This window comes from Prionailurus viverrinus, chromosome E2, assembly GCF_022837055.1.
Source record: "Prionailurus viverrinus isolate Anna chromosome E2, UM_Priviv_1.0, whole genome shotgun sequence".
In the NCBI taxonomy this organism is placed as follows: domain Eukaryota; kingdom Metazoa; phylum Chordata; class Mammalia; order Carnivora; family Felidae; genus Prionailurus; species Prionailurus viverrinus.
Genome location: NC_062575.1, coordinates 16251683 through 16264848, shown reverse-complemented (window position 1 = coordinate 16264848; position 13166 = coordinate 16251683). Strand labels below are relative to the sequence as shown.

General features: G+C 42.3%; 1 protein-coding gene across 8 annotated transcripts in view; it reads left to right on the top strand.

Moving 5' to 3' along the window:
* Window positions 1-13166, top strand: part of ZFHX3 (zinc finger homeobox 3) — a 249841-nt gene that overhangs the window by 220687 nt on the left and 15988 nt on the right. For all 8 annotated transcript variants that reach the window (XR_007147319.1, XM_047835197.1, XM_047835199.1 and 5 more), the window contains 3 exons: window positions 650-783; window positions 936-1136; window positions 12696-12798. Coding sequence is in view for 7 of the 8 variants with exons in the window: in XM_047835197.1 (XP_047691153.1) it covers window positions 650-783; window positions 936-1136; window positions 12696-12798 (438 nt within the window). In the remaining variant the exon portion in view is untranslated. The remainder of the gene's footprint in view (window positions 1-649; window positions 784-935; window positions 1137-12695; window positions 12799-13166) is intronic.

Below are 13166 nucleotides of genomic sequence, written 5' to 3'. Positions count from 1 at the left end.
CTTGTGTCTGGAGCATTGGCTAGATTATATGTTGGATTCGTGCCCTACGTCTTTCACTCCTCAATTACTTTTTCCCCAAAAGCAGGTTGCTAAACTCAAACTTGATTTTTCCCCCCAAGTATTTATATGCGGATATCCATGTGAACCTTTCTCAGGTCACGTGTGTTTTGTCTCCTGTGATGTGCTGTGCTGTGATTCCAAGAGCTGGGAAAATAAAGTTGAGCTCACATAGTTGAGGACTTCTGTGAAAGCAGTGTGTGTCTGGGTACTCAGGTTGACTAGCCATTTGGTAAGACTCCCTACCCACTCTCAACCCAACTGCCCCCATAGGCCAGCAGATTGTGTCTTGATTGGGGGGAAGTCAGAATACACCGAATTTAGCTTAATCCAACTCAGAGCCTTTTAGTCCATATTTTTTTTTCCCTCAGCATTCAGTTGTTAAAGTAGTGACAAATTCATGGGGGAAAAAGGAACACTTGCTTCTTTTCCAGTGTGCTTGATAAGTCAGTCCGGATGCTCATCCTACTTGAGTTTTGGTGTTTCAAGAAAATCCTGTGCTATAAATGAATGTTGATTTTCACCCAACACAAACCCTCTGGGAGCTGGCCTGGTCTGGCTGCTGTATCGCATCTTCTGCTTTTCCTTCCAGCATCGTCCAGCCAAGCAGAGAAGGAGCTGACAGATTCTCCCGCGACCTCCAAACGCATCTCCTTCACAGGTAGCTCAGAATCTCCTCTTTCTTCAAAGCGACCTAAAACAACAGAGGAGACCAAATCAGAGCAGGTGAGACGGGAAGGGGCTCTGCTGGTTGGGGGAGGGGGAGAGCATTCTAGACACCAGTGGGGAACACACTTTGGGGTGGGTGGGCTTGGGGCAGACACAGGCACTGGTGGGAACTGAAGATTCAGCCAGAGGGGTGGATGTATCCCCCACAGATGTACCAGTGTCCCTACTGCAAGTACAGCAATGCCGACGTCAACCGCCTCCGGGTGCACGCCATGACGCAGCACTCTGTGCAGCCCATGCTGCGTTGCCCCCTGTGCCAGGACATGCTCAACAACAAGATCCACCTCCAGCTGCACCTCACCCACCTCCACAGCGTGGCACCTGACTGCGTGGAGAAACTCATTATGACGGTAAGGCAGCCGGCAGCAAGACCTGTGGCTTCTCTTTCCTGAGGTCAAAGGTGATGCAGTAACATGGAGGAGATTCTGTTTTGTTGGGTGAGAAAGCCAGTGTAGAGTTGGAAATATCAAAAATGGCCCTAGACCTCTGTTCTTCGACTGGGTACGACCATGGTGTGACTGTAGCCCAAAGCATTGAATATGTATGTGTTTCTCCACCTTCCCTTATTATCCTCCCTCCTGGTCTGATGCAGAGATTAGCTAACCACTTACATAAAGATATTGTTATTTAGACTCTGCAAACCTTCAATAAGTTGGTCATGTTCTAGGTTGGTCATGTTCTAGTCTCATTTCATCCTCACAACAGCCTTGTTTAAAAAATAAAGAGTTGGACATGTTCACATTAACAGCTGAGGAAACTGAGGCTCAGATAGTTTAACTGACTTGATGCCACTTGTAAGTGGTAGGGTTGAAATTTGAACCCACATTTTCCAGCTCTAGGGGTGTGACCCTGTAATGTGGGCACTTCTCAAGCCAATATCTGAATTCTCGGAGCAGGAGAATGGTCAGTGGGATAGCATGTGTTGACTCATGGACGAGGGCTTTGCATTTTCAACACGCTGTTGCTACACCTGCAGGTTTTAAAAGCATGGCTCTAAGTGGCTACTGTAGCTCGGCCCAAAAGGTTAGCATAAAGATTTAATTGTAATGTGAAAACTTTCCAAATTCCACAGGTGATACTAATATCCTGCTTTTCTATCTGTGATGGGGCTGCTGTGCAAGCCCATTCCTGATTACTAGAGGAAAAACTACCAAAGAGAATTATTCTCACCTCTAACTTATTTCAACAGTGGAGTAATAGGTTAATTTGATGGCCTTTTCATGTACAGATTCCCAGGGAGGTAGTCGGTTCAGAATTCCATGTTATAACGTGCAGGTTACAAACATATAACCTCTAGGCATTTCCTATTCCATTTGGTTATGCAAGATGAATGAATAATGTTCTAAGTGATGTTTAGTCGTGGGGAACATATAATTAATGCATCAAGAGAACTTTAGCAGCCAATAGGAAACTTGAAGGTGACCCAGCATAAGTTTCATCTCAGAGATCTTTCAAGTATAAATTCCCTTTCTGTGGGTGTTTTCAGATAGACTGGTGAACACTGTGTAAAGATTCTCTGTGAGTGGAGACCGTTTTTTTTGGATGGGTAGGTTTCTGTGTTACAGGTATTGGCATTCTCACCAGCCTTGGAAATAAAAAGGGGATTTTCTCAGGCCTCACCACACTTCCCACTGATGGCCTGGAACCATAAGAGCCTGAAGGAACAGAAAGTGATATGGGAAGCATTTTTAGTACTTAATGGCATCTTTCTTCTCCTCAGGTGATAATTTTTCCTATTTGATATAAGTCTGGTCTAGAAAATATGAGCCTATAATAATCTGTATGACTGGTTTACATTAAACAGTAGGTTTCCTTTATACATCCCTAGGGACTATAATATAAATTATATTTCAAATATCCATTGTTTGTCATATTTTTATAACAGTGAAAGTGAGGTGCATTTCACATAAGTGAGTCTGGTGGTCATTATGAATCTTCTTCATTTACCAACGGAGTCTTCAAGGACAACATGTAACTACTGTGTTCCTGGGGTACCAATCCCTAAGATATTTCTGGATGTTACTCACTAACTAGCACCTTCTCAGCAGTGATTCTCGACCTTTTTAGAGACTCCAATAAAAGTGATTCTGTAGCCTTACTGGGTTATTCTATGCACAGTAAAGTTAGACAACCACTGTTAAAACCACCATTGAGTATTCTGCATATACAAAACTGTGTATACTGCCAGGGAGCATAAGAATACCTTAAAATTTATACATGGAACCAGGTTTATAAACCCTGTTCTAGAAGAATCCCTGACAACATAATTATATAGGAGAAGCATGATCCCTAAAAGGGTTGTACTTGGTACTTTGTACTGAAACCCCTGTGTACCTTATCTCCCCACAGCAGACAATGGAGATTTTTTTCTATAGAAATGTAGAGTTTTTTTTAAGTTCTTTTTTTTAATTCCACTATAGTTAACATTGTTATATTAGTTTCAGGTGTACAGTATAGCAATTCAACAGTTGTATACTTTATTCAGTGCTCATCATGATAAATGTATTCTTAATTCCCTTCATCTATTTCCCCCATCCCCCCACCTCCCCTCTGGTAACCATCAGTTTGGTCTCTATAGTTAAGAGTCTTTTTCTTGGATTGCCTCCCTCCCCCCCCTCCCCCCACACCTTTGTTTATCTGTTGTGTTTCTTAAATTCCACAGATGAGTGAAATCATGTGGTATTTGTCTTTCTCTGACTTATTTTGCTTAGCATTACACTTTCTAGACCCATCCATGTTGGTGCAAATGGCAACATTTCGGTTTTTTTTTTTTTTTTATATGGCTGAATACTCCATTGTGTACATATACCACATCTTCTTTATCCATTCATCAATCAGTGGACACTTAGGCTGCTTCCATAGTCTGGCTATTGCAAATAATGCTGGAATAAACATAAGGATACTTATATCCTTTCCAATTAGTGTTTTTGTATTCTTTGGGTAAACACCCAGTAGTATGACTACTGGATCATAGGGTAATTCTATTTTTAACTTTTTGAGAAACCTCCATACTGTTTTCCACAGTGACGATACCAGTTTGCATTCCCACCAACAGTGCCTGAGTTTTCCTTTTTCTCCATGTCCTCGCCAACACTTGCTGTTCCTTGTGTTTTTGATTGTAGCCATTCTAGGAGGTGTGAGGTGGTATCTCATTTTAATTTTAATTTGCATTTCCCTGGCAATGAGTGGTGCTGAACATCTTTTCATGTGTCTGTTAGCCATCTGTATCTCTTTGGGAGAAGTGTTTGTTCATGTCTTCTGCCCATTTTTTAATTGGTTTATTTTGGGGGGGGGGGGGTTTAGGTTATATAAGTTCTGTACATATTTTGGATACTAACCCTTCATTGGATATATCATTTGCAAATATCTCCTCCCATTTAGTAGGCTGTCTTTTTAGTTTTGTTCCTTCACTGGAAGGAAGTGAAGCCTTTCATTTCGATGTAGTCCCAAGAGTTTATTTTGTCTTTTATTTCCCCTGCCTCGGGAGACATATCTAGAAAAATGCAGCTATAGCCAATGTTAGAGAAATTACTGCCTGTGCTCTCTTAAATAATTTTTATGGTTTCAGTTCTCACATTTAGGTCTTTCATCCATTTTGGATTTAATGTTTGTATGGTGTAAGGAAGCGATCCATTTTCATTCTTTTGCATGTTGCTGCCCAGCTTTCCCATCATCATTTGTTGAAGAGACTGTCTTTTCCCATTATATATTCTTTTCTCCTTTGTCAAAGATTAATTGATCATATAACTGTGGGTTCATTTCTGGGTTTTCTATTCTGTTTCATTGAACTGTGTGTCTTTTTGTGCCAGTACCATACTGCTTTGATTACTACTGCTTTGCCTTATAACTTGAAGTATGGAATTGTGATATCTTCAGTTCTTTTTCAAGAATTGCTTTGACAATTCAGGGTCTTTTGTGATTCCATACAAATTTTATGATTGTGAAAAATGTTGTTGGTATTTTGATAGGGATTGCATTAAATCTGTAGATTACTTTGAGTAGTATAGACATTTTAACAATATTTGTTCTTCCAATCCAAGAGCATGGAATGTCTTTCCATTTCTTGGTGTCGTCTTCAGTTTCTTTCATCAATGTTTTAAGTTTTCAGAGTACAGGACTTTTACCTTCTTGGTTAAGTATATTCCTAGGTACTTCATTATTTTTGGTGCAATTATAAATGGGATTGTTTTTACTAGAAATGTGGACATTTCTGAAAAGTGTGCAAATTGTGGGAAAGGTTCTGATTATAGGAAGTCACTTTGCTAGCAGCAAGAGAAAGTTAGTGGATTCAGAAACAAAGTTGAAAGTTATGAGAAATATAATCATATGAGGGTTTTACTCTTAAAGGTATATGTAAAGATGGTTTAATACCCTCTGTCTGCATTAGAAGATGGAGTTATTATTGCCTGGCTGTCAGTATTGAATTGGTTTTTCAAGCTCTGAGGATGGTTTGCATTGAGGTGATGAAGTATTTCCACTTTGATCCTTTAGTTCAGCAGGAAAAGATGAGCAATCAGGGTTAGAGGAGAATTGGTGGCTGTAGCTTAGGGGGAATCCATAATCCTGTTTGAGGACTGAAGTTTGCCCTCCTTAATCGAAACAGATAGATACCACTGTGCTTCCTCTGAAAAGTTTGGTGTTAAAATGGAATTTGTAATTGTTTTATAACCAAGTGATTATAATAAGCCTGCGGTGACAATCATGCTCCTGGAGGGCATTTTACTGTAAATTTATTAAAAAATTGGCCATGGGAAGGCATTGGTTGGACTTTCTGACTGTATGTTTGTTTGTTCCTGGTCAACTGGAACAGGAAACTCTGAAAACAGCATGATGAGAAATGTCCCTCAAATCAGAGCTCCAGTTTAAAATTTTTTTTTAATGTTTATTTTTGAGAGAGAGTGAGGGAAAGGCAGAGAGAGAGGGAGACACAGAATCTGAAACGGGCTCCAGGCTCTGAGCTGTCAGCAGAGCACGACGTGGGGCTCGAACCCACACAGTGTGAGATCATGACCTGAGCCGAAGTCAGAAGCTTAACCAACTGAGCCACCCAGGTGCCCCAGAGTTCCAGTTTTCAAAAGCGTATCATTAAGGAATGGCCAGTGTATAGTCATTCATCCTCCAAAAGGAGAAAGTTATGTCTGCTTTGTCCCCAAGTGGCCAGGATGAATGGTGGTAAGAGGAGTGACTTTCCTTCCTTGTCAAATGGTTTGACTATTAGCTGCAGTTGGCTGTAGAATAGGAAAAGCTGGCAAAATCTACCACACAGACAATTCTTGATAGACGTTGGGTATGTCCCGGGTATCTAAAGCTATAAATTCGGATAAACATTTTCTGCTGTCTGGGTCCAAGGTCACAAGATTTGGCTTGAATTGGGTTTCAGTTCTTCTAAAAGTAAATTTCACCCTGATAAATGGAAATAGATTACTTTCTACACAATGTCTTTCCGTTCAGTTGTAAATGGAGAGTGTTTTGAGGAGGCTTCATTTAATAATACCTTATCAGACAGCTTTCAGGAACCTGCAGTGTCTAATATGTCTGTTGCTATGGTAACAGCTGCTTGCTTATGCTCTGCATCTCATATCTGTGTCTTCCATGGGCCCCCTTCTCCTTACCGATGAAGGGGCTTGAAAATATTCTCCACTGGGAACAATTGCAGCTCTGGTTCTCCACTATGGAAACTGCACCCGCAGCACTTCATTCTGCTTGGCCTATTGGAAACAGACCTCCAAAGAGTGTTTTTATACACGTCATATCAAAGAAGCAAATCTATAAAGCCTAAGGGTTTTGAGACAAGTGCCCCTCCAGACCTGACCAAGCAGGCTGCTACCAGTGTTGGCTCCACAGAACTCTCACCTATTTACAGAGAAGGTAGAGATTTCAAATTGGTGGAGGGGATGTAGGAGCTCCTGTTCTGTACCCTCCTTTTCCTACTCTTTTGGGGGAAGGAGGGTTGAGGCTGAGGGGGGACATGTTCCTGGCCCCTCCATAAGAATGGGAAAGACCACCTACTATGCATTTCAATACTCTTATGCTAATTGATCACTGTCCTTCTAAGTAACAGGACACACCACTGGGCTCCTGGAGCATTGATATGGGGAAATTGTTTTTGTTCCTTTGTCGCTTACCACAATATGACCTCATAGTGGAGATGGGGATAGGCTCCTGAGCAGCCCAGGAACTTCTTTTTCTCTAGCTCTTCATCTTATCTCCCTTTGGTAGTTCTTAGTTATCCAGTATTTTCTGTTTGTGCACAGGTTTCCCTTCTGTGCTCCTGGCCCTGCACCCCATTTTTCTCTCTCCTCCCTTCCTGCCTCCCCTGCCCTCTGCACCCCCCACTCAGGAGCAATAGTTTGTGTACTGTGACTTCTTTTCTCCCTGTGCATCTATGGGCCTCTGGGACAGGCTTGCTGTCTGCCCCCCGCTAACTGGGGCGGCGGGTGGCCACTAGCCCTGGGGCTTTTGCACCTGCTTGGGTACCAGCTCTCTCACTTTGTCTCTATCTCAGAGGAAGGTAATGAAAATAATCGGGCTTCATTAATTCCAAGCCCTGTGAGATGATAGCCATTTGGAGCCTGTTTGCCAATTAGATGGTCTAAATTAGAAGTGACCTTGGTATACTGCCACTGCTTGCCTCTGTGAGTCTAATGAAGCTTTTCTCTCCAATCCATTCTCCTTCTCAACTTTCTTTTCTGTCACCCTGTGTGTGTGTTAACTATTCCTGTGTTTCCTGTTCTTCTAGTCACCTTTTTATTTTTGTCTTTCTTATTCTTAGTTTTTAAACTCTGGTTATGGCTATGTTATTTTCTGGCCCACATGAATGTGAACATGGCCCTACAGTTTTTCCTCATGAGTTTTAGGTTCACACACACACACACACACACACACACGCACACAAAGATAGACAACCACATAGAAAACAATTTAGAAAGGAAACAAGAAAGAGAGAGAAAGAAGGCCCTCTAGCCTCTGTGGGCCAGTGCCCAGCTTGGCACATTTGGGAGGGAGTAAAGGAAAGGAGAACAATTCTGAAGCCCTGCTGCCAGGAGGTGCTCTGGATTGCTGGCTGCAGAAGTGCAGAGACCAGTGGACAGGCTCCCGTGGTGGCCGGTGCAGGAGCAGTGAGCCGCCTGAGTCCCACTGCAGCCTGCAGACATGCCACTAGCTAGAATGCTGAGCTCCTGAAACATCTGGGTTTGAACTTCAGTATTAACAGAAGCAGTTCCTTACTTACAAGAATGTGGAGACTGGCCAGGTCTGCATCAGGAATGCCTGTGTCTGAGGCTTTCCTGCCTTCTCCTATCTGAGGTGGTTCATTCTAATGATTTTTACTGAAAAGTGAAAGATTTGAGGGTTCCTTAGGAGTCTAGGTTTTGTCAAACGTATTTTTTCACTTGGAGTAGTGAACCTTTTAGAAAGATCCCCTACTTAGGTGAGCAATGGCAAGGGTGTAGGGATAGTATCTTTGCTTTCCAGCGTGTGGAACACGTTGGTTGTATCGGTCTAAGTCAGACAAGGTGGCCTTGAGTGGTAAATTTGCATGGATAGTCCCTTGAGAACTTAGCATGGTATATACCCCTTGGCTGTTCAGGGTGCTTTATTTGGCCATTCCACATCCATGATCTGGAGAAAGCAGGAAGCGAGAGAGCTCCTTATAACTCTAGCTTCTTCTACCGAGAAACAATAAACACCGGTGGTCCCTCCCAAATGTCATAGTGGCAGCCAGACCCACATCCAACCCTCTGGGTTTTATAAGGAGTGTCCTTGGGGCTTTGAAAAGAATCAAGTCATAATCCGAAACAATGGTGAGCCAAACAGAAGTGGGAACTAGGTATTTATGAATCCATGTCACCTCTCCTAGTAGTTCAAGGACAGTTAACTTGAGTCCATGGATTTTTCTCTAGGGAGCCTGTGATTTTCTGAAATTATCTGTAGTAGTTTCTGTGTGAAAGTATGTTTTTAGGCATCTGCAGCCTTCCTCAGATTTTCTAAGGTTATGATCTCTGAAAGGTTATTTATTCTGGCTTGTGAGCTTCTTGGGCACAGGGACTTTGTCTCACCATATCTTAACAGGCATGCAATACAGGGACCCTGTACGATATCTAGTGAATGATGGTCAAATGGATGGGTAAGCAGAGTCACTTGAGGCCCTTCTTTCTCAACAACTAAGTTGTTTTGAAATTGCTTAAGCTTGAAGACTTTCAGTGTCAGTGTGGAACTCTTTTATTTCTATTGTTGTTTATGAGAATTGCCTCAACTTCAAGATTTCTGGCATCAGAGCAGAACTCCATATTTCTCTTGTATATATGAGACCTATTTACTTAAGATTTCACAGCCACTTTTCTGTCACTACCTCAGTTCCAAAGGTGATGTTTTCCTGCATTCCCATCAACTCTGAAGACTCTCAGGAACGTATGTGGTATCTAGAAGATTACCATGGAATTGCCTGTTGCATGGCCAAGGCCAGGCTAAAAGTATGTTAGCTAAGTTGACAGTAAATTATTTAAAAACACACACACACAAAATCTATCAGTGAAATACTATAACCTAAAAAAAAAAAAAGTCTGTTTTAATAGTCTCTGGTCCCCTGTATACATAGAGTATTTGGGACATAATTTAACATATTCAGTGTTGATGGATGTATAGATTATGAGAAAAATCAATCTACATGGATGGAATAGTGACATGGAGAAAGTATAGTTGTTTGTACCAATTGTGTTGTCATCTGGCAAACCTGAAACTTTTCGTTTGGCTTTTGAATCTGGAGTGGAAGTAGGAAGAGGGAGATTGGAGGGAGGGAGGGAGGGAGGAAAGAGAGCATATAGCATATGCATGCATGTGTTTTCTCTGCAGGGGAAGGTGGTGCCATCCTGTTATTTGAGGCTGTCTGAGGTTTGGGCACATCTGGGATGGTTCTGGTTATGCTGCAGTCAGGTTGTGTCCTCTCACACACCTACATGCTCCAGTGCACCTAGCGAAAGGGACGGTCTTCACAGAACAGTGCTCAGCACACCTGAGGGACTGCCTTTCCCAGTGACTTTCAGCTACCCATCAGAGGTGTGGCTAGGAGAGTCTGAACCTTCCACGCCACTTGGTAGTCATAGAGGACCAGAAAACAAGGGGGTGAGGGGGATGCCAAGGGAGATGTCGAAGGAACTCTGCCTTTGGCCAACTCTCCTTTTCCTCAGTGAGCTGTTGGCAGGACTGTATTTATGGCTCTTTACAAAAAAAGCATGCAGAGTTTGAGTGAGAAGCTCTGGAAAGCAGGAGGAGAGAGACAAGTGAACAAAGGCACAGAAACTTTAGTGTCTGAGGGCTGCCTTGGGGCCCTCCAGTAGCCTGTGCAGGAAGGAGGCTTCCATTCTCCATCTCTGTGTTGAGACATATGTGCAGATACACCCCATCAGACTTTCTAGATCCTCAGGATTCCCTTTAGGGAGATTCCTCTTTGCCTCCTGGGAATTTCTTGCCCATCAAAATTTTATATACCAAATCCTTTTTCCCCCCAGAGAATTTGAGGACACTACAGATGAGAAGATGCAGGTAGATAAAAGTAATTACTTAAACACATATGGGGCAAGACTTACAGGTTTGGAGGCCCAGATTAAGATGCAGAGGAGCATGTGAGGTTGATGATTATATTTCGGGAAGAGTTAATTGATGGAAGGTGAAGGCAGACAAAGAACCTCTGCTTACTGCCTTCTTGAATCCCAATCAGGAATTATGATTAAAGTCGCGGCGAGACAACAGAGGGCTGATGAATTGGTGTCTTTTTTTTTTCTTTTTTTGCCGTCATTCACACTTGATTGACTTCAACCTTTCAAGTGCAAAAGTCTCTCTTTTCCATTATTATTCATAGCCATCTGAGTTTTTCTAATTAAAGTGTATGAAAACAATTACTGATCCGTCGTACTGAGTCTGTTAGAGGGGATGTCTGCCTTACTGTAATGCGTATAAAAAGCCCACAGTTTTCTATAATGATGTGCAGCTGAGGTGTTAGATAATTTTATTCTTTTTTACTCTGTAGGGCTTTTTTTTTTTATTTCTCATGATTCATTTTTCATAATTCCAAAAGATCCCTGGAAAGGACTGATCCTGCAGCTACAACCGAGAAAGGAGGTGGGGGGGAGTCTTTTTTCCTTTCCCTTTCTCCCCCTCTTGCCCCCAACCTCGTGCTCCCCCTTGGCTGAAGACTATAAATTAATCGGTGACCTTTCACTTCTTGGATTCCCGCTGGACTCCCCAACCACACTGGTCAGAAATGCTTTCTATTAAAAAGAAAATAGATGGAATGAGTTTGGCAATCTCTGCTCCATTCCTAACGATTCATCAACAGCTAGCCTTAACCAGCTGCCGACGAGCTTTGTGTGAGGGTGCAGATGTCTGGGAGCAGGAATTCTGTGTCACGCACATTCACCTGCCTTGCACCTGCTCTTCATAAACGTGAGCTTTCTCAGAACCCTTCTCCGTAGCGCCTGTTGCTTAATTTCTGCACCTTATCAGCATCTGAACTGCTGAAATTATTCTAGTACCCCGAAAGGTATTGAGGTGTTCCCTTTTTGGTGTTTATGGGGACCGTTGTGTGGGTTTCCCCTAGGACTGGAGCCTGTCACGATGTTTCTAGGGAACATGTCAGCAGCTATTTTGAGCAAGGCCAGGATCTTTAAACCGTTAAAAAATTAATAATTTATTTAAAATACTTAATTTTGAACAGTAATATAGGTGTTCCAGTCTTTGCAACAGCAAGTAAAGATCCTGAGATACCTGTGTTTCATGGGAAGATAACTCCTTCAGGTAGGGCTGGACGCCATGTAGAAAGGCTAGGGGTGTGACTCCAGTTTCTGTTCAGCTCATTTCTTAGGCTGTCATCAAACAGGAGATAATTTCTAATTCATGTAGCAATATCTTCGCCTACTACCTTTCCACCCTGTAGCAGGCAAAGGGATATTCTGTTTAAATCAAGAACGTTTTATCCTTACGTTGGATTTGAGGGCTGCTTATCACATTAATGTCGGGTAAATGATAACTTATGTAGACAAACTTCCAGCCAGATGGCAGAGAAGCCTAGAGAAGTGTCTGAGGATCTGATCTAAAATTACAGCTCTTTTGATCCAGGCTGATTCTGCAATTGCTGTATTAGTAAACAATAGCCACGGTCAAGGTGGTGCTGCCCTGGTATAGAATGCTGTGCAAAGCACCCTGTGTGGCTGGGACACTGGCCAGAGCTTCCCAATGATTCTGAGTACCTCGAGCAAAGACTCCAAAGCAAATCCTGGCTGAAGTGAGTCATAAGAAATGCTCGTTTGCACTTGATCTAGCTTCTAAAGGGTTACAAAATGTTGTTTCCTGGAGGATCTGCCAATGTGTCTGCGTGTCCTTAGCCTTCTCTTTGTTCTGTTCTCTTCTTCTTACCCTTTCCTTCGCTCTCATTCCCCTCCTCTTCTTGCCTGAATACATTTTGAAAACAGTACTACAATGCTCCCTGCTTCAAGATTACAGTGTACTTTACTAGGTATGATTTAATTAGGGCCCTTATTATGTTTTCAGCAGCTTAAGGTGGGCCTTTCAACTTATCTACCTAATTGGTTGCACAAGAAGTTTCACAGCCCATGACAAAACATTGTCAGTGATCAAAGTCAAAATTCTGCATAAAGGAAAAATATTAATAATAAGATTATTCTTCAAGTGTGCACTGCTAATTATGTCCAGAATGTAACCGTAGAAACACTTTTGACTGATGTGAGCTTTGTCTAATAAACATGAATCTTCAGTGAGCTATGAAAAGTGACACTTCCAGCTTTACACTGGTGAAGGCTAATTTTGCTTATTAAATAATTTTTACACATTTCCCTGTTTTGTGTCTCTTTCCTCTCCATTTGACTCTCCTCATTTCTCTGCCTCTTATTTCTCAGGTGACCACCCCTGAGATGGTGATGCCCAGCAGCATGTTCCTCCCAGCAGCTGTTCCAGATCGAGACGGGAACTCCAATCTGGAGGAGGCAGGAAAGCAGCCTGGTTAGTGTCATTTTTGACCCCTAGAAATGCAAAGAAAATGACATATTGGGTCAAAATTTTCACTGAGCAAGAGTGCCAAGAATCCTTTACAATACTCCTAAGGTTAATGTAATTGATCAAGAGATGAGGGGCACTTATACTCTGACTCCTGGAATGTAATTGTACACTGTTCAAATTGTTTAAAGTGAGAGAAAATCAGGTGAGAACCAGTGGGATTTTGGTGGACACATGTCCCCTTAGACCATACATTGAGGAAGTAAACAACCAGAGACTCAGTCAATAGACCCATGCATGACTCGCCATTCTAAGCCGTTCAGCATTTGTTCTCTGAGGACTTAATTATTAGGGAGTTTTGGCCCCCGTGAGTG